Source organism: Misgurnus anguillicaudatus, chromosome 7 (genome assembly GCF_027580225.2).
Source record: "Misgurnus anguillicaudatus chromosome 7, ASM2758022v2, whole genome shotgun sequence".
NCBI lineage: Eukaryota > Metazoa > Chordata > Actinopteri > Cypriniformes > Cobitidae > Misgurnus > Misgurnus anguillicaudatus.
This window is the reverse complement of record NC_073343.2, coordinates 23,490,989-23,513,864: the sequence shown is the minus strand read 5'-3', so window position 1 is coordinate 23,513,864 and position 22,876 is coordinate 23,490,989. Positions and strand designations below refer to the sequence as shown.

The following is a 22,876-nucleotide window of genomic DNA, read 5'->3' as shown; positions in this document are numbered from 1 at the left end:
TTTCTCTTCCATTTCAATTTTTTATTGTTGTGCAATTATTATGTGATCTGCCATATGAAACAACGACATGTGTAAGTGTGTGTATGTATGTGTGTTGCTGTATTTGGTCCTGATATAAAACATGATTACTCACTGACAGCATTTTCATATTATTCAGACAGGCTGGAAATATCATCAGAATATCAATGAAGCGCAAGTTGTACAATCTCAGACCAGCCACAATGTGTGCCACAAGCTATTACATACTCAAAGAAATGTCCATTTATTTGAAGCAAAGGAAAAAGAGACTCTTTCATCTAAAATGTGTTACCTCTGAGACACCCTTTTGTTCGCAAAAAAACACACACGGTGAATATTGATGCCTTGAAAAATTGCTAATCAGCCCGAGTTTATTTTCCTCCGACGCGATAATGGCGCTTTATTGTTATATGGTAAACTTTTCATAGACACCTTGCCGCTTATCTGATGACTCGACATAAAATTACTTTGCGGTGTAGACATAATACCTAAATCTGGAGCCAGGATATTAGCTTCTGGTGTGCCGGTGACAGATCTGGCCGAGTATACTTTTGATATATCATTTCAGCAAAAACCTTCGGGTGAAGCTGTGGCTTGATGAGTCATCACACAAATAAAGAATGAAGAAAGAGCGAAGCGTGAGAAAAGGAAAGAGAGAAAGAGAGACACTATAAACACACAGAAAATGTTATTTTCATTCTTAATGGCAAATAATCATCATCAGCATGTTATGTCAAGTCAAGCATATTAAATTGTCAGCATTATACTTTAAAAACCGAATGGATGTCCATCAATCACCGTTGTGTAAACAGACCTATTGTTAGCCTCCCATCCACAGAGGTCAATAAACAATTAAAATGGGGGCATGGTTTTAATAAAAACTCACTTACTCGCATTCAAGCGAGGGAATTAACTAGATCATCATCTGGCATCCAATCCAACCCCATCCAAAGCCCCTACCATTGACTCTCACATCTGTAATCTCGCCTCCAGAGGTAACAATTTTAGCGGGGGGATTGGATACGAGAGGCTGACCCAGTATCGGGTGTCCTCCGTGTACGCTTTCTCTCACGTGTCAAAGGGACGACGGGCGCTCTAACATGAATCTTTCTAGCGTCGTGCATCACCGCTCCAACTGAGAGAGATCATTTCTCTAGCAGGGCGGCGCATATTGCAGATTACGGTTGCCAGGTTACATTCTAAATGCGGCCACATGCTGCAACCCAGAAATAGAGAAAAATATCTCAGATGCAGTCTAGTTAGAGATTACTCCTTCGACGGAGATGCTGTTTTCTGAAACATCTTAATGGAGCAACGGGGCGGAGTGCTGCAGGAAGTCTTTGAGGTTTTATAGGTCACCACCCTGAGGATAGTTTTTACAATTTGCGAACTTTATGGTGTATCTTGAGGGTCATCTAAAAGTACACTGCCTGGGGTTATGCAGCAATTTCTAACTGATATTGTCTGTATGCTCCACTTTAGCAGTGTTTAAGCTGTGGATATGATGATCAACACACATTGCATTACATTCACAGTACTGTGCAAAAGTTTTAGGCCACCTTAGGTCTTAGGTTTGTGCAAAGTTTTAATGACCATCCATATTTTTTTATAGCTCTCTTTATTAAGAAACTGAAATATACAGTACTGTGCAAAAGTCTTACGCCACCATTACCAGCTTTGTTGTTTTAGCAAAGTTTTAATGTCTATCCATATTTATTTTTCACTCTTTTTGAAGATGCAAACAGAAAATACAGGAAATACTGTATTTACGCAAAATTAAAAACAAAACAATTTTCAGAACTAAATGTCTTCTTCATGTAATGTACCTACGACAACAAATCGTGTGAAACACGTGAGTCTAAGATGTTAGTTATTATATTTTAAAAAGTTGAAAATATGGTTAACCCCTTGTAGCCTTGTAGATTACTTCGGTGAAGGATGGATGCACTTTTGGGGGGGGGGGGGGGTTAAATGTAAAAAATTATTTTATGTCCTAAATGTTTTTGTTTAATCAACTCAGATTTACAAGTCATTTCAACTATATTATTAATCTTCACTAGAGAATGACATGTTATAACTTAAAAAATGTCAACTACATTTTACAAGATACATAATAGTAAATTGAAATGACTTGTTTAGTTGTTAAATAAAAACATTTAAGGCAGCACATTTTTTACAGTGTACCATTTTAAAGTTTACTAAAAATAACTCCAAGGGTGGGTTGGACTAAAAAAGATAAGACGTTAATCTGTTTTAAATCAAGGCTTATTTAATAACTCTGTTGCACAGAACAATCAGGGTTACATTTAAACTGTCATTTTAATCCAGGTTTAAATTTTACAGTAAAACTAGATTATCTTTAATCCTGTTGCTCTATTACTTTAAACTATGTTTTTAAATCTCAGTTAGGGATTAACTTTACACTTGCATATGAGGAGGTTTAAATAAAAAATACAATAAAATGTGTGGCTAAATGATCAGAAACACACCCCGTAAACATGGTGGCGCTATTCAATGCATTTACTAAAACGTTTTAATAGAGTAAGTAGAGTTGGCGGTCCAATAACATGTTTTGTTGGCTTTGAAGCAACAAGTCCCTCCCTATCCTACAGTACATACAAAGACATCTTTTTAAATACTCGGGACAGAGGCTTAAAAAGAATATTAATAGCACCGCTACCGGTGCTTGTATACTGCATTCCTCCTTTGTCCCGCACTCCAGTCAGAAACTAAAGGGCAGTGAATAAACAGACACGGCGGCGCTTCATGACAAACGCGTCACATCTTGTTCATTATATCACAATATCTGAGCTTTGCAATATATCCTGCCACATTGCTCTGTTGATTTAATTACACCAGCAAATTCATCATGGCGGACAAAATAAACTGCAAATGAAGGTTGTAATACAGGTTAAAGTTTTAATTTATAACTTGTTAATCTGTGTTTAAATTTAAGTGGTGCAACACAACTCGAATTTAAATTAAACTGTGATCAGCGAACCCTATATTAGCTCTGAACTCTGATTCATTTAATACTTGTAGGTGCAACCCACCCCAAGGGTGTTTGTCTGAAAAAATTATGGACATTTGTATCTGGGATTGCTTGAGGGTGAGTAAATCATGGGGTAATTACGATATGTAGCTGGAGTATCCCTTTAATTCCTGCAGGTTCCTGCTATTGCTTAAAGGGATAGTTCATCCAAAAATTAAAATAATGTCATTAATGACTCACCCTCATGTCGTTCCAAACTCATAAGACCTCCGTTCATCTTCGGAGCACAGTTTTAGGTGTTTTGTATTTAGTCCTAGAGCTTTCTGACTCTCCATTGAAAATCTAGTAACGAAGTACTGTCCATGTCCAGAAAGGTAATAAAAAGTAGTCTATGTGACATCAGTGACATCAAAAATACATTTTGGTCCAAAAATTGGTCCAAATTCAGCATTGTCTTCTCTTCCGAGTTGTGAAGCACATGCGCGAGACTAAAGTCACACGGATGACGTGTTATCTGGTGCGCCCCAGCTGGTTTTTTTTTTGTGCGCCCAGGCTTCGTTTACAGTCTGAGGGAGACGCACACTCTATTTTTGAAAAAAAAAACTTCACAAACATGTTTTAGGATAACACGTCATCCGCTTCACTGCAATCACGTGACTTTATTCTGGCGGATGCTCTTTACAACAGACGCGGAAGAGAAGACAATGCTGAATAAAGTCGTAATTTTTTTTATTTTTGGACCAAAATGTATTTTCGATGCTTCAACACATTCTAACTGACCCACTGATGTCACATGGACGGAGGTCTTATAAGTTTGGAACGGAATGAGGGTGAAATATTAATGACATTATTTTCATTTTTGGGTGAACTATCCCTTTAAGTGACACTTTAGTTTATAATTGAGGAGCTCAGATGCAAAGGCCTCTAAACACCACCTCCGGCCTCAAGTCATTCAGAAATACTGGTTTGTTGGCAGAATGCATTAAGAGTCTGATAAAAATTCACAATGCTCATTCACAAGAAAATGTGTCAGGTGCACTTAAAGGGTTTTGCATCTGACCTTCAATTTTATTATTGGTTTATTAATACTGCATACAAATTTCCTGTATTTTCTGGTTGTATTTTAATGAAGAGACTGAGAAATGGTGGCATGATGGCCTAAACCTTTCTCCATTACTGTACATTTTTGCAATTGGCAGACGCTATTATCCAAAGTGACTTACATTCATAGATTTTTATCAAGATATGTTCTCTGGAAATCGAAACCACAAACTTGCTGTTAATCCAGCATAATTTGATTTGAAGAATCTGGGAAAGCTACATAAATGGCAGTGGCGGCCAGTGACTTCTTTTTTCGAGGCCGCTCGATGCGAAGTTTGTGACAACATGCATGTAGCCTGACTTTTTTCAAAATATGTGTTCTGCGCATCGACAGATCTTGTGTGCATCACGTGTCTTGTCAAAATAAGTGCCTGCTGCAGACACATCTAAAGTGTTTATGATAAAAGAGACGCTCGCGTTTGCCAGATACTCGCATAATATCATGCGTAGTCAGAGTTTACTGTTAAGTGAGTGTCTTGCGTGTATTTTGTGAATGTGAGCGTCTCTTTTATCATAAATGGTTTTGACGCACTTAGTTTAAAAAAACACTTGATGCACATGGTTTACATGACGCAACAAACGCATATTTTGAAAACGCAAGCAACACACATGAAACTCCGAACACTTATTTTGAATTAGCGCCCTTTGGATGAGCAGTCACGAGCCGCCACTTATAAATCGTAACATGAATTTTATTTTTTTAGACTAAAATCGGCTAATATGGACTCACTGGCCCTTTTTTTGCTCGCTGTCAGTTGATGCACAGAGGGAGGGGAGGTGGACATTGGAATCTGTTCATGGCTTGTGGGAGTTTGGGATTTCTCTCCAGAGCTGGTGACTGGTTGGGTGGTAGTGGAATATTATGAGCTCCAGAAGGCTGGCAACGCTCCGAGCTCCGTCTAGGCATGAAATCTATAATCTAACAGATCTGAGACTGACTCACTAACACAACAGAGCAACAGTGAAATCTTTTACATCACGATAGGACTAAAGTAGGCACTTGCCAAATGCTTGCAAACAGGCGATCGTATTCAAAACAACCGAGCGTACGTTTTCAAATACTCTGCGATTTAAAATTTAATAACGAAGTGTGTTTGAGAGTGTAGTGTAGAAAAAAACAGCTTTATCAGATTTGTTAGGAATCTGCCCGAGCCAAGGGGTATAAGTGGAGGCGGGCTACCGTTTCTCAATGGGTTAACTAATTCATCCCAATTGAATTGCACTCTCTGAACAATGTTATGGCCAGGAACAGATCAGAATTCCATCTGATCAGTTAACACATAATTCATTTAAGTCTCTCCCTTTCCATGAAGATTCACTCGGTCTGTGGAGAGTATTCTCGCTCTAATGCATCCATCTGAGAGTGCTTTGAGGATGATGGACTTGCACTGATAGCCTATTTTCCAAACATAGAGCTAATCAGATGTATATGCTACAGTAGATGTATGTCCATCACATATATTCTCAATGCTCACTATTCATGCAACCCGGTACACAGTAAACATAAGTCCAGATTGATATGAGACCATGTTTTAGGATTGTTTGAAAATGAGAAACAATAAAAAGGTAATAATAAACAGTAATGGAGAATATTATAAATCTGCACATTTTGTAGTTCATTATTCACTGACCATGTTAAAAGGAATAAATAATGTGAAAATGAATCTTATGTAAATTTACTCAGCATCATGCCATCCCAGATGTCCATGATATTCTTCAGTTGAACACAAATTTAAAAGTGTCTCATGTAAAAACATACATATGACAACTAGTCACGAGACACAAGAGAACCAATAAGATTCAACATTGTCAATGTGCTGCTATATTTTAACGGATGCTGATCTCTTTGTTGCCATTGATTTGCAATGTTTTGCTAAACAGTAGCTAAATAAGCTCAAAATATTACAAATGTATTGTTTTACTCGGCGCGCATAAACAGTGCGCAAACGCTCCCTGCCCATAGAATATCATTCAAAAAAGGCGCCTGCAACTGCCATAAACGCTTTTGGTGTGATTGGCCCCTTATGGTGCGTTTACACCAACCGTGTTTCAGGCGTCAAAATCGTGTCTACCGCGCCTAATTTGCCGCTTGAACAGTTTGAATGCATTCGCGCGTGTAGAGCGGAGTAGATTTGACGCGCGTCAGAGGCAAAATCCGTTTCTTGTGGGAGGGGCAAGTGTTATGCGGTTGTCTGTTTGCAAGATGACTGATGTTGATGTTGTGCATTTATCGAGAGAGTTACCAGTTTGTATTTGGTAACCTTACTATAGGGGGGAAATAAACGGCACGGGTCGATAAATGTCACGTGACTCAATAGTGAAATGTGTATTACAACTTACGAGGTTGTCCGATGGTTTGTATTAAACAAAATAATATTGTTTTAGCAATGTAATAGGTGCTCTTTAACTCATTTTTACAAGAGTTCAGATGTTGTTGCTTACATTGAAGAACACAAGAGGAATTTTCAAATCATGCTGGAATAAGATCATCAGGTTTGAGAGCACATAAAAGCTTCAGTATGCTGTAAATAGCAAAAGTGACATACCAAATACTTTACTAGAAAATGCTCATAATATACTGTAAAGTGTAATGGAAACATTTGAAGCTTAGATGCAAAAGCCACAAAACCTCTATCAAAAAAGAAGATAATTATATCGACAGAGTACTCTCGGCACGTATTATTCTGTCATCAAATTCTTTCACTTTAAATCTTTTTATTTTCAGAGTAAATGGTTTGTTGGCAGAATCTGTTAAATGCCACATTGATTTTTAAGCAAAGTCTTCTAAGTGCACGGAAGACGAATTGGATGAACAACAGCGTGTGTACAGTACGTCAGATTTCAATTGTCGTCAAGAGTTTTTACCCGATTAAAGGGGGTTTACAGAATATATTAGCATACTGAACACATTTTTAAGCCTTTACCTTTAATCAGAAAGGACAGGAGAGTGACTGGAGAGAGATAGGGAAACGACAGTGGATCACATTCAAACATGCGTCCCTTGTGAGTACTTGGACCTGAATACAACATGATTGTGGCAGCCACATGCATCACAGCTCCCCCTAATGTGTGGTTTGTAGGGGTGTCATGATTCACCAAATCCAAAAAAAAATGCTATGCCATTTCCAGACTAGACTTTTATATAATATAATATCTGACCTTGAACCCAGAGATGCCCTGCCATGTTAGTCGTGCTGCCAGTTAAAAATATGGTACACACACATATCTGATAAAACGAAACTTCCTGTCAGTACATTGCACCTTAAAAACGCGCTTTTATATCCGTCAGACAAGATTGTGAGACTATACCCCAATAAATCATGTTTAAATGCTGTTTTCATAACTCTTAAGCAACTGAAATAAGTTGTTGTGAAACTTAAACAGATCTCAATTCAGAGAAACAACTGGTCCTGGCACAGACGCCGTTCTGCTGTGCATGTGCGCGTGTTATGTTCTGATTGAGTTTAGCTGAAGGCGGGAGGCGCTTGCTGTTTTTTTTGTTTCCCATGTAAAGAGAAGCTCACATGGTGTCTCCTGCATCTGCCATCCTGGGCCCTATTTTAACGATCTAAGCGCATTGTCTAAAGCGCACAGCGCAACGTGTAAATGGGCGTGCCTGAATCCACTTTTGCTAATTTAACGACGGGAAAAATGGTTTGTGCGTCAAGCGCATAGTCGAAAAGGGTTGGTCCTATTTTTTTAATGAGTAATGGGAGTATTTTGGGCGTAACGTGCAATAAACCAGTGAGAGTCTCAGCTCTCATCCCCTTTAAACGGCTCTCCTTTCAGCACTTGGACAGGGTTTTTTAAAGCAAAGAGTTTTTTAAGCATTACTCAAAAATGTTTCTCATCTCACTATATCCACAGGTACAGAGTCATCATATACAATAAATCTGTGAGGTAGCATTTAAAAAAAAACATTTTAAAACAGATGCATTTGTTTAAAGCAAAGCATTTATTTACTTACTAGGCTACAGGTGAAGCAGCTCTTTGCGCATTCTAACGTCTCATAATTAGTCCTCATTTATGTCCAAGAGACTCCATAATAATCTTTTACATTCAATCCTTTAATCTTTCATATTTCAAAATGTTTTTGTGCTGCTGCGCATTCATGTGTGTGATAAGCAAACCCGCGTTGTCGTCCTGTTTATAGGCGCATATTACTAATGCGCTCTTTAAATAACAACAAAACATATTGCGCCATTGACTTTAGACTTTAGACCAGGTTTTTGTTAGTCAATGGCGTAGTCTATTTTAGTTGACTCAAAATGGCAACGCGCCAACAACGCGCCTGAACACACCTCGTTTTCAGACCAGAACGCCCATGGGCACAAATCCATTTGCTATTTAAACAACGTGGCGCTCAACGTGAAAATGATAATTGCGCAGAGTGGAAACTAGCAAAAGACACTTGCGTCGCGCATTGCGCTCCATTGCGCCGGGTGTAAGATAGAGCCCCCTATCTTTTGACTGGTTGTAACTAGCGAAGTTAGAGGAGGTTGACTCATAGCACTTAACACGTGTGTTTTTTTCCCGCTTGGCAAGCCGACCGGACGTGACATGGGAGCGTGGCAGCATCGACGATTCCATTTTTTTATTCAAAGGAAGAAGTTGTGACTTAATTTCAATCGATTTCGATTTAAAATCGAAATGGTGACACCCTTAAGGTTTAGTTTCTTCATTTTTACATTTTGAATTCTGACTTTTATCATTTGCATCTGTAGTGATTTCGTAACTGTTTACTATGTCTTGTCTAAAGTGTTTTTTGCCAAAAAGCTTGTAGAAGGTTTTTACAGCAAAAGCAAGTCAAATTTGTTAAAAGTGACATTTGTAAACAAAAAAAACATAAGGCATTTTAATTACTGACTAATAACCTTTTCATTGCCAATAAAGTGAAATTACTGAACCAGTTAGATATTTTACTATTCTTCTCAGACTTTTTGACACATATGTGTTCTTCTGTAACAATGCTTTCACAAGAGCTTCGTTGGAGAACAAGCCAATAAAAAAACCCCATGAGATATGTTCAGCGTCCAAACCACACTTCCACATTGTCCCAACAAGCTGTTCGGCAGTCTAAATACTGTAACTGGCAAACGTACTTGTTTCTCTGTACTAGCTGTCTGCAGCTCACCATATTGATATGGTCTTGTTATTCATCAGCATCATTTTCACACCCAAATGTGATGTGATGATTTGAAACAGTCTTCTGGAAAACAAACTGCTTTGAAACGGAGCATACTGAGGTCAAATAAAGCGTTTGCAGCTGCTAGCGTGTGTTAACAACTGCAAAGTAAACACACATTTTGCCAGCACTTGCTTTTTTAGGAAATACCTCATGCTTTTAGTCAATATCTTGACATTAGACACATGCAGCAGATAGACAGATGGGTGTGAAGTTCATGAGTGTGAAAAAAACGTGTACGAGTGCAATGTTGTTACTTCTGACTCAATAAACAGCCAGAAGTCACTTGAAGGTGGAAATTGGCAGAGGAAGAGTAGGAGGTGAGGAAGGAGCTGCTCTATTTTCTGATAGCATCATTCTTACAACACTGTGGTAGTATACAATGGAGGCTAAAGGCTCTGAGCACATAATGTGCTGAATTGTTTATGATTGATGCCAATTTTGACATGCTACTCGCACCTGTTATTGTTTACAGTGTGTCCTGTAATGGAGCTGGTCACATCTCTGTTGAACTGTATTAGTATTGGACTGTATTATCTGTCCTGTCCACTTTGCTGTTTAGATGGTCTGTCAGCTACTGTCACTACCTATTTTGTTTTAGGCTTCTATTTTCTGTATATTTGTATCAACATGGGCTGAATACCCTCAACAGTGCATTTTGCCTCATTGTATTTACTGTAGCCTATAAGGTTCGCTGATATGATGCTAAGTTTCAAATCTAGTTATGCCAGTCAAAAATGCATCACAATTATACAAAAAATACAGAAGACTTAGGTCTAAAACAACCTTATCTATATTAAACATATTTTCATCTGCTGATTTTTGATTGTTTTGTGAAAGAAACAATGAATCTTTGAAAACAACGAACCTTTGTCTGCCGAAGTCAGTGTGGCTAAGCAACATGCAGGAAGCCATTTTGTTGTCATGTGACAATAAAATCATTAGACCCCTTTAAGGGTAATTTATACTTTCACATGGCCTCTGCTGACTGACTGACTGACCGCACGCCTTCCCAAACAAGGTGTTTGCATTTAAACACTTCAGGTTCCGTTGTATAACCACCACCTCCACATTTGTCCACACATTTGTTGCCATAGTTTCTAAAAGCGGATATTCAAGGATAGCAGAGATATTATTTCATTGATAGGTGACAATGACAAGGGACAAGCCATTATTTTAAATACAAAATTCTTGAGATTACGACTGCATGAAATAAATCCCATTGTGCAAGTGGTTTTTGGATATTTTCTTACAAAAAAATTTTATCGTACAAGGCTTTAAGCATTTTAGTTTTGTATTAAACAAAAAAATTGTACTTTGGGGTTTTATTCTTTATTCAACAGTAGCAATTGTTTTAATTATGGTTAAAAATACATTATTTTCCACATTCTGTACATTTTTGTAGCTACAGATTTCACTCTCTGTCCCTGAAACGCATGGATTTGAAAAGCACTGTGTCCCTGATTGGCCAGCTAATCTGTACATTGTGATTGGCCTGAAGACGTCAGCCGGAAACGTGACACTCCTTACCATGTTTGAAAGATTCGGTTGCTAACAGGAGTTAGTGGGAGGAATTATGATAATGTTGGTCTTTACATCACCAATCCCAGGAAGTAAACTGTTGCCTACAATCCGTGTGTCTGTTGTAGTCGAAGAAAAGAGATTTATGTTGGAGGCAATAACTCACGTTATCGTTTACTTTGAGGTTTGTACCTTTTGCATATCGTTAACATGTACTTATACACAGCAACACACCAAAGGAAATGTAAAAACGTTAATCAGACCATTGGTGCTCTTTAAGATGTCAAATAAGTCATTGGTGCCCCCAGAGTGTATGTGAAGTTCTAGCTCAAAATACCATATAGATAATTTATTATAGCATGTTAAAATTGCCACTTTGTAGGTGGGAGTCTTTTTTAAATGCAAATGAGCTGATCTCGTGGTGTCGTGGTTGGATAATACAGATTAAGGGGTGGTATTATCCCCTTCTGACATCACAGGGGGAGCCAAATTTCAATGACCTATTTTTTCAAATGTTTGCAGAGAATGGTTTACCAAAACTAAGTTACTAGGTTGTTCTTTTTAACATTTCTAGGTTGATGGAAGTACTGGGGACCCAATTATAGCACTTAAACATGGAAAAAGTCATATTTTCGTCTCCTTTAGATAAGTCATTGAAAGAAGATATGCATTGTTCTGCATGGAGGAATCATAGAGATGCCTGTGCAGATGTGCTTGCTTGGCCAGAGGTGCATGAAAGTCATTTTCGGATGTTGCGCAGGTTGATATGGCATGTGCACAGCCTGTACACATTTGTACAAGTACATCTTGGCAATTCTTTTTGCTTACTTTGAATAGGTCCAAATATCAATGGGCAGGTGATGAAAGTGCTCGGGTGAGATTGCTTTAGGCGCTTTAAAATGGTCTTCAAGACATCTGAATGATCTCTTGAATTTCAATACACCTAAAGATCTAAATTCATAGTCTGTCGTTTGATCTGTGCTGAAGAGGAATTGGGGATGATTTTCCAAACGCATCGTATGACCGGGGAAACTTTCGTCGTCCCAGGTGCAAATTAGCCAATGTCCTGTGCTAAACGTAGTGATTCTTCTTTAATGTTTTAAATCTAGGACAAGATGTGTCTGGGAATTTGGCCCACCATGTTACAAAAGTTCATTGGCATTTTCAAAATGAAAAGAAAGTCAATGCAAACAGGTGTCTTGATGACACAGTCTCACCCTTGGAACCAGGACGGCATTCTTACATTACATTGTTTACAACAGCTATTCTGACAAAGACACATCAATCATATAGAGCATACTTAATTGTCTATGTTGACAGTAAACTAAGCAGAAGCCATACATTTATCACCAACATCCATATTCATGGCCAATGAATTACAATAGCCTGATGAGTTATGAAGGTTAAGTCATTTAAAAGTGTAAACTTACTTACATAACTGCTTGATGATTAGATACAGTACACACACCTAGGGATGTTGGACAAAGACACCTATTTATTTCCTAGGCAATATCAATGCCACATATAACCTTGTAACCTTGTAAGTCAAATGCTACAAGCATACAATTACATTGCGTTTAATGATGCAGCGTCTAGACAAATTTGAATCAATAGAAAATATATGTTTCATTGCAAACTACATGATATTTGACTATGGAGGACAAAGGTACCATTGTACCTCTACAGTGTCAAGTGGCATAATCTGTTTTATTAGGCTTCCTGTATAGTGTTTACCGTAGCAGCAGATACATGGTAAGGAAAACAAAAGTGTCAATTCCTTAATAAAGCCGGAAGAAAAAACAACATTATTATGGAATACAATTTTATTTTTAGTTAACTAAATATATGCAGTGGGTCAGATGTTGAAGGACATCTCAACCACTTATTTTTAACTTGGACCTTGTATATTCTGCGACCTTGGAAAAGCTGAGGTTCTGGGACATCTACTTTGTTTTCCAGGCACAAGTCTAATACGTTTATTCATGAAATTTCACAGATCTTCAAAAGATGTTCTCTTGATTGAACAACGCAGAGCAATTTCAATTTTTCAAGCCTACCATTACATCCATAGTAGGCCGCCAGACAGATTACAAAATTTTTTACAACAGTACAGCAAAGTTTGAGGGGATTGTGAAGAGGGTAAATCAAATAGATGTTTGGGAAAAACATACATTTACATAGAGAATACAAAACTTTTGATTCAATTTTGTTTGAAAAACTGTCAAAGGAAGAACACAGAGGCATTATTTATTTTCGCAATTTAACGGTCTCATAATGCAGCACAAGTCCCACAAGTGCTAAAGTTCTGTGCCCAGCCTTCACACCACTCCTTGATGTCCCATAAATACATAAGCAAACTGCTACTTTAACTTTTAACTGCATATTACCTGACCTTCAGGTTTCAGCATGGAGTTTCTATAGTAAATGCATGAATGATTCTCATATTTCATATTCAATGACTCCATATGTAATCATGAGCAATAGATAGTGTCAATGTTTATTATAATTGGAGTAAGGGAAAGGAGTACAAATCAGCCAAACGCCTTTGTTTTCAAAAAGCTTACAGAGCATTTTCTGTATTTGCACAGGCTTTGTTGTGATTTATCCATTTATTATTATAAAATATGAAATTTTACTCTAATGGGAAGTATGTAACAGGATTGTGGTGGCAATAAAAATCCTCAGACATACCCATAGGGCTTCCAAATTACATCTGAAACATTCTTGAAGAAACTGAATTTTAAATTCTTTAAGTTTTTATAACTTGCTTGCAAACTCGTTTCCATATGTTACTTTATTGCCCTACACTGTAAACATTTCTTGTTGCACTTTCATTTTTAAGTTTAATCAATTTGAAATTACAATTCATTTAAACTTTTTTGATTAGAGGAGTTGCTATATATTAGAAAAATAAAGTTACAGAACTTAAAAATTAAGTTGATTAAACTTAAAAATGTAAGTGCAACAAGGAACGTTTGTATGATAGCGTGGCTGGTTATTCTGGGACAAATTATTCAAATTATTTTTTTGGTTAATCAAACCAAACATTATTCAGACACCAGATATATTTTCTGATATTTTTTACTAGTGGGTGCAGGACAAAATAGTCAGTTGAGGACAGCAAAATAAAGTAAACTGACATATTCTTCATACAATGGACTACAAGTAAAATGTGTTAAAGAGCACCTATGGTCTGATTCACGATTTAACATTTCTTTTGGTGTGTAAGTGTGTATTAGTACATGTTAAGGAATGCAAATGGAACAAACCCCAAAGTAAACAATGACACGAGTTATCGTTTTCAACGTAAATCTCTTTTCTTGGACTACAACAAACACACGGACGTGGACAAGCCCGACATTATCATAATTCCTCCCGCTTCGTACTCACAGCCTGTAAGTCAACTCCTGTTAGCACTGCATTGTGATTGAATCTTTCAAACATGGTAAGGAGCGTCAAATTTTTGGCTGGTGTCAGAGGTGTTTAGGCCAATCACTAGGGGTGTAACGGTACTTGTATTCGTATCGGACCGTTTCGGTTCAGGGCTTTCGGCACGGTGCACACGTGCACCGAAAGGCCGAATGCAATCTTTTATGTGCACCTGTGTGGAACATAATACGTGCGTTTCCACACGAACATATTATGTGGCGGAAGTCTACGTGTTCAGCGCAAGTCTTCTGTCAAACATATAACATAATTCGGCCCGCAGAAAGATTTTTATTTACTTAGTTGTATATTCGGTTGATTATTGATGTAAACGTTTATGTGTCGTGTCTAAAAGCGCATGTTAAACGCGTGTCAACGCGCTGTTTTGTTCTTTCAAAAGTGCGTGAGAGGATGCACGTCTTTCTTTGCTACGCAATCATGAGACGCGCTTTCTGTGACAGCGAGAGAATAAGGCATGCGTGATCAGATCGCGAATGCGAGCTGTAACCCGGGCTTACTCAGCTGTTACTCAGCTGCGAAGGGGTTCGTTAGTTTAAATCACAGCTTACATTGACAACACAAGCAAAGATTAGGAGAAACGTGCAAAAGATCAAAGATGGCTATGTATGCAACTCACTAATCTCAAAATGAGTGTATAATAAGTATATCATCATGTTGCTTGCTATGCAGTTACACATAGAGCAGTAATATTATTTTTATACAGAGACGGTACATAGCCAATTCAATACTGTGAGTTAAACAATCCAAAATAAATCAAAACAGAAAATTTTTGGTGGCAAAAATGTAGGCTAATAGTTCATAAATGTATTTTTGTTAGTTTAGTGCAAGGCTTAAGTAGAAAAAGTTTAAGAGAAGGTTAAGAAAAGAGTTACCTACTGTTATAAAATAATGTAAAAAAGAACTTTGCAGTAGTATTTTATTTATTTTTTTTCATTTTATATATATTTTATATATTATATTTTAATAAAAAGTGTTAAAAAAAATGTTGAAAAAGTTTATAGTAATAAACAACCTGCAGTTTAATGTTTGCATTTTTCCCTTACTGTACTGAAAACAAACCAAACCGTGGCCTCAAAACCGGGGTACGCACCGAACCGTGATTTTTGCGTACCGTTACACCCCTACCAATCACAATGCTAGCCAATCAGAAACACAGCTTCAGATCGATGAGCTTTATACAAAATCAAAGCGTTTGAGGAAAGCAGTATATCTGGAGCTACAAAAATGCACGGTATGTGGAAAATAATGTGTTTTTTTAACCATAAACCACGCAAACACATTGTATTACCAAATACACAAAATAACGTTTTTTAGCAATGAAATAGGTGCCCTTTAAAATTTGGGACCCAAAATTATTCAGACACTTTTACATAACCAAGTGTTTTTTTTTTTCTTTCATTGCTAATGTTACCTTTTTGAACCACGAAATGAACAAAATTAAGAATTGGTTGCAATTTGTTGACCTAAATTGTTACTTTCTATTTGTGTATTTACATTTAAAGGGACATTTCATTTTTTTGAAAATAGACTCATTTTCCAGCTCCCCTAGAGTTTAACATTAGATTTTTTTTACCGTTTTGGAATTAATTCAACCGAACTCCGGGTCTGGCGGTACCACTTTTAGCATAGCTTACTCTCATTCCGGTGTAATAATCAAGACTTCTTTGTCTTTGCGTAACATGGCTGCATCAGGAGCAATGATATTACTTGGTAACTTTCAATAGCAGGGGACTATTTTCGGGCACTGCATAATATCATTGCGCCTGCTGCAGCCATGTTACGCAAAGACAAAGTCCTTGATTTTTACGCAAGAATGAGAGTATAGTTCCTAGCCATATTGGCCTAGAAATCGCAACTTTTAATTTTTTTTCTGTTTTAGTATACGTTGTAACTACAGAAGAGTCAAGTTTTAAAAAGAAAGAATATTGATCATATTTGAGCGCGATGCTAATGGTCTAATCAGATTCAATGGATTATGCTAAGCTATGCTAAAAGTGATACTGCCAGACCCGGAGATCGGCTGAATGGATTCCATAATGGTAAAAATTAAATGTTTAAAGGTGCAGTGTGTAAATTTGAGCAGCATCTAGTGGTGAGGTTGCGAATTGCAACCAACGGCTCAGTCCACTGCTCACCCCTCACTTTTGAAACAAATAGAGAAGCTACACTAGCCGCCACCGGACAAACATCCCATTGTCAGAGACGACTTAGTAAAAAAACATTTAGTCCATTAAGGCCTTCTGTAGAAACATGGCGGCACAAAATGGCAACTTCCATGTAAGGGGACCCTCGATGTATGTAGATAAAAACGTCTCATTCTAAGGTAATAAACTAACACAGTCTCACCCCATGTCGTCAATATTTGACGACACTTGACCATTCGTCAATATGTGACGCGGAGGGTATACCTTTCGCATCATTTTTTGGCGAACTGGGGACTTCGGTACTGTTGCGTCCGTTGCATTTTCTTCTCCTGTTTTCTTGCCATTTTCGCGTCGGTTTAGGGTTAGATTACGCAAAATTAAACAGTGTACGCGAAATTAAACAGTGTACGCGAAATTAAACAGTTGTCACCTGGCGTTGGGGTTAGAAACAGTTGTCACCTGGCGTTGGGGTTAGAGTTAGGTTTGGGTAGGGATGTCATTATGTAAATCTAACCCTAAACCGACGCGAAAATGGTAAGAAAATAGGAGAAGAGAATGCAACGGACGTAATAGTATTGAAGTCCCCAGTTCGTCAAAAAATGACGCGAAAGGTATACCCTCCGCGTCACATATTGACGAATGGTCAAGTGTCGTGAGACTGGGTTGAATAAACATATAATGGTTCATTATGAAAGATCATTATACACCCCTGATAATATAGTTTTGTATATAATTTTGCATTTCTGTCAAGAGATCCTTCTAAAAATTACACACTGCACCTTTACTCTTAAGGGAGCTGGAAAATGAGCCTTTAGTGTCCCTTTAACAACTGACAGCTATTCAATTTGTGAAACAGTAACAGAAGGATGGCCAAAACCAGTGAAATATCAGTTAGTTTTACTCTTGTTCTTGCCATAATTTATAACCATTATCTAGCGATAAACTGTGATAATGTGAGAAATGATGAATGTGTCTGAATACATTTTGATTTGACTGTAAATATTAATTATTTTTGTATCTTTTGAGGGCTCTTTACTTCACCATCATCTATGCAAGCATTACCTAAGGTGACAATCGCTGCTTCAGCTTCATAGTACTGCATACTTAACTTACGCCCACCTAAAAGGCACACATCAAATTTGGCCTTTTCAAATCACTGTCTGCTGCTGTGCTTTTATGCAAGTGTAAAGTATGCATGATTGCAACACAATTATACACAAGAAATGAGGGAAGAGCAGCACAACACAACAGTATTCTCTAGTAGTACTGAACAATCTGTACTTACAAAAGCGCTCAATACATTATAATACACCTCAGTACACTTCTGCTTACTCATTGATTATATAATGAAGGTCAAGTAATTGTTTATGTTACAGTCGTACTGTAAAGTAAACCTGTGATGACAGACAGCTTATTTCAGATATGACAAGTGTATATTTAATAGTTTATTTTAATCGCGTATTTTATGAGCTGATTTTATTATCTGTCTTTATGAAAGCAGTAAAATCCATTTAGAAGATTTAGTTTCATAAATGGATTAGTGAGCTTAATGTCTGCCCAGTCTGATCTAATTGAATTGACAAATGTTCACAGATGTACATAACTACTTCAAGATCAATGGACTACTGAGATCTAGAAAATGAAATTGACTACTGGATGTGATCTCAACACTTACTGAAATATTGGCTGAATTGTTTCCATGCTTATAAAATGCATGCATGTATGATACAGAGTACTCTGTCTGGTACTGTACAACCAAATAAAAGCACCATAAATAAACACCAAGCTTAAAAGGATTAGAAATATCACCACTGTGATCATAAATGCAGTATGCTTTGTGAATAAAAGAGCTGTTTGAAGAGCTCCTATCATGATCCACTTAACAAAAACAGCATACAGTTTCACACATGGGTTGTGAAAATGACAGATTAGTTTTTGGTGTGATTTTTTTTTTAAAAAAAGGGCAGCACTAAGACCCAGAGGATGGCATCCTCTCTCAAACTAGAAGATCGTGGTTATCAAAGCTGCAACTTTTGCATCAGAGCCCTATAAAACGCGAGGACCCTGCACCCGCCTATCAGTGAAACCTATGAAAAATTACCGTCGCTTGCGGGCAAAGTATCGAGCTTTTAAAGATGACTCGCTTGTGAAAGTGAAGCCACTGGATCACTGACGAGTGATGGAAGATATATTTTCACACGCAACTTCTTGGATGCTCTATTGCCCTGTTCGGCAACTTTTAATACATTGTCTGAAAATGAATGCAATGTATTGTTTTTTCTTGAAGACTGACGTTTGACACTGAAAATGAAACGGAAAGATATCTTTGCGTATAGCAAAACAGAAGAGCGTCTGGAAGTGCCAGAAACCATGAAGAGGAGAAAATTCGGCATTTTTATAAAAGGGCTCTACAGAGATACTCCACACTGAAATGCGTAAAACATAACATATGAAATCACACTACATGTCTTCTGGCATGGAGCGCAGCGGTCACTTCAAGCCAACACCTGCACATTTCGACCAGGTATTAAACACCTCGACCGGCGCAAATGTGACTTTAACACCCCAAACCGACGGAACCGATTCAAGTTTTGCTTTCCAAGTCACCTTAGCGTTAATTCTCGGCGTTTTAACTCTTGCAACTATATTAAGCAACGCGTTCGTCATCGCCACCATCTCGCAATCTAGGAAGCTTCAGACACCGGCGAACTTTTTGATCGCATCCCTTGCGGTCACGGACCTTCTGGTGTCGGTGCTCGTCATGCCCATTTGCGCGCTTTACACGGTCACTCACGAGTGGACTCTCGGGCAGGTTATCTGCGACATCTGGCTGTCCTCAGATATAACCTGTTGCACCGCGTCCATCCTTCACCTGTGCGTAATTGCTCTGGATCGATACTGGGCTATAACGGACGCGGTCGAGTATGCCAAGAAGCGTACCCAAGCGCGCGCCGCGGGGATGGTGGCGACCGCGTGGATCATCGCCATCTCCATCTCTCTCCCGCCTTTCTTCTGGCGACAGGTGAAGGCAGGGGAGCTGACCACCTGCACGGTGAACACGGACCACATCTTTTACACAATCTACTCCACGTTTGGGGCTTTCTACATCCCCACGCTGCTACTTATTGCGTTGTACGGGAGGATATACGTGGAGGCGAGGAAGCGCATCTTGAAACAGTCGCCCAAAAAAGCGGGGAAGAGACTCACTTCGGCACATCTGATCACGAATTCACCAGCATCCGTGGCTTCAACTTCTCCATTGCATTGCTCGGACACCGGCTCTCTGGGCAGTGATAATCAAATAAGAGTAACTGTATCAGACTCACTCTTGGAGAAAAAGCGAATATCGGCTGCCCGAGAGAGGAAAGCCACCAAAACGCTTGGCATCATATTAGGAGCTTATATTATTTGCTGGCTGCCGTTTTTCATCTACACATTACTCCTTTCTCTCTGTCCATTCTGTGGGTTTTCTCAAGAACTCTTTGACTTTTTCACATGGCTTGGCTACCTCAACTCATTGATCAACCCTATTATATACACCATGTCCAATGATGACTTTAAAAAAGCTTTTCACAAACTCATGAGGTTTAAATATTGCAGACGTTAGGAAGTTAAATAAGTTGCTTTACACGAGCCTCGCCCTCGATTGTAAATGTACAGACGTCCCTTGAGAAAATAACATAGCGTAATGTTAATTCAACGACTGCGTAATAGCGCAATGGCAGCTTGTTAATAACGCAAAATTGTGCATTGTCTTGATTCCTCATCAAATGTGAAATTAAACCGCTCTCACGTGGTCATTGCCTATAATCCTGCACTTAATAAATAAGTTGGGATATCCATTTGCTTGTGTTTAAATTTTGCACTGTTTTTTTCTGTCTCATGAATAGGTAAACACTATGAATTTTTTATATTTATAGCAGTGCATGCCCACCTTCATTCAGTTTCATTATGACAGCCCTGTTCATAAAAACGTAATTATGAATAAAAGATGTAAATATGCATTATTTGTATTTGCACCCATATATTTTGGCAGCTATAATGTGACATTGCTATCATTGTCTGTGGGTGGTTTGATAGAAAGTCCTTTATTTTTTATTACTAAATGACCGAACAGTACAAATGATACCGAGACAGTAAGCAACACAGGTCAATGCTCTCTCTAAAGCAGAAATAAATAAACAATACTCAAAAGTACTCAAAGCCTTAAGCCAAGTGAAGCTGACCAACCTAAAGTTATTAACATTTGGACATGCTTGAGAAATGATTAAAGAACTGTGACCATGTCTGTGAAATCCAGAGATTAGAAGTATCAAACTTTGACTTCACTCATTAATTTCCTTTTAATTTCAATCTTTGACATGGCCTTACTCAATGAATGTTGAAAATATAAAGGTCACATGTTTACTGAATGTTCTTTACATTATATAAGATGATTTTATGTAAATTATAGTGCAGTAAATCTGCAATTTTAGCTGGGATTTTACAGACTTGGTCACAATTGTGACTGTTGCATCTAATCCAGGGAAAAGCTAAATAGATGCACCTTCTGCTCTGTGCGCTCATAAGTCATATAATCTGTCACTTGGCAGCATGAAAGCTCATAGAGTAACCGTGAATGACACGTCTACCCCAGGAGGTGAGTAATACGTCAAAGACGCACCAAAAAAGGGCTGAGATATCGACCTGTCATGCCCATATGGAGGTGACATCTACAGACGCCAACAACAGGGAAGAATCACTGCATAGCTACGATGCTCCAAAGAGCTTTGAATTCTGCTTTCCACAATTAGCCAATATGTGCTTTAACCCTTTGTTCGGTTATGGTGAATATTTATTTGGCTTTCAGACTTTATTGGCCCCCAATATACCCCATGAGCTTTTCTTCTATTTTAATGTCGGCTAACTAATGTGGAATGAGTTAATATTACAGTTTAATGCCTTCTAAAACACTCCTAGTAAGTGTCAGCTAATCTGTCAGAATCAATTAGCAGTGAATCATAAATTACTGTAGCTCCTTAAAATGATGCTGCTGGAAAAGACCATGATGTACAGAGTTTTTAGAAACATACTGTTCTCTTGGAGTACGTTGATTGGGACGTCTTGAATAAAGAACAGTGCAAAAGTGATTAAAAAAATAAAGCTTTTTCGACAAACTCAGAGGAGCATTTCATTATTTGCTTATTGATTTAGTTTCTTGCACTTTCTTTTGAACAAATTAAAGCGTAGGGTAATCGTTAATGCTGTACAATGCCAAATAAGCCACACATTATGTGTTAATTTTATTTGATCATTGTTCGTCTTTTCGTATTGATTTGAATTGGTTATAATTGGTTTTGGTTACAGCAATTGATTCATCTCAAAGTGTGCTGAGGAGTTTTTTTTCCGCCCTATCTTTAATGTCGTCTATGGATGAAACATTATCATGCGCAAACAGAGTAACCCTCATTTGCATGCATATGATTACAATATATCTTTGATAACATGTGACCTTGGCATAATGATCGACGTACAAAGCATTTGGGCATAGAATACACACGTGGTCTGCGTATATGCCTGCATGCAGTCTTTTTGAAATTCATCCTGATTACTGAATTGTACAGTGTATGTTATACATAGTTAAGTTTATTGTAACTATGTTTAGCTTCATTGCATCTTGACCTTTATTGGATCTGCATTTCCAAGGGCATTTTTTGTAGGAGTTAGTCTTCCATGACTGCTAAATTAACACCAACTGTTCCTTCACAAATGCAATTACAGTTAACCTTAATTATAACAAATGGACCATATGTTTTAGTTTATGTGTTATTATGCTTTTAATGATGTTGTGTAATGATGTATTCTAGCATTACCACATTATATTCATCAGATTAATCTTACTATTATTACTAGTGATGTGGGTGTATTTTTTGATAGTTTACTCAAAAGTATGTGGTTTTAAACTCATTTTTAGGCAGAATGAAAAAGCTTCTCTTTTTTCACAATAAAAGTGAGGAAAAACAGGAGCTATCATGCTCCTAAACATAAAGAAAGGGACCATAAAATTAGTTGATTCGATATTGCAGATGCTCTAAAGTCATATAAAATCTTTATGTGACATTTAAATTGTTATTTGTTAAAAAGTTGCTCTCCAAACTCTTTCACATTTTCTTGCATTCACATATGGTACCACAAGATGTGTTGCAGCAGATTTTAAATCAATGAACAAATGTTTATCATTTTCTGTCATCAAACCTGAAACTGTGACTTACACAAAAAATATTTTTTTTATTTTTCATTTTCCAATTTTTAAACCAGACTATCGCCTTTACTTAAATGAATGCATCAAAAATAAACAGCCAGGACATCTCCTTTTGTGTTCCAAATAAAAAATATTATTAATTACAATAAAATAATAATCACAGGATTTGCATTTTAGATTCTTTGCTGAAATCACATCACACTCCATATCTCCTGCTATCTTCTCCT

The 22,876-nt window shown here is 37.7% G+C and overlaps 1 protein-coding gene across 1 annotated transcript; it reads left to right on the top strand.

The window, feature by feature from the left end:
* Positions 1-18,435: 18,435 nt before the first annotated feature.
* Positions 18,436-22,876, top strand: LOC141365351 (5-hydroxytryptamine receptor 1B-like). The gene has a single exon (XM_073869623.1). The coding sequence runs from the start codon at positions 18,858-18,860 to the stop codon at positions 20,013-20,015; it is 1,158 nt and encodes a 385-aa protein (XP_073725724.1). The 5' UTR covers positions 18,436-18,857; the 3' UTR covers positions 20,016-22,876.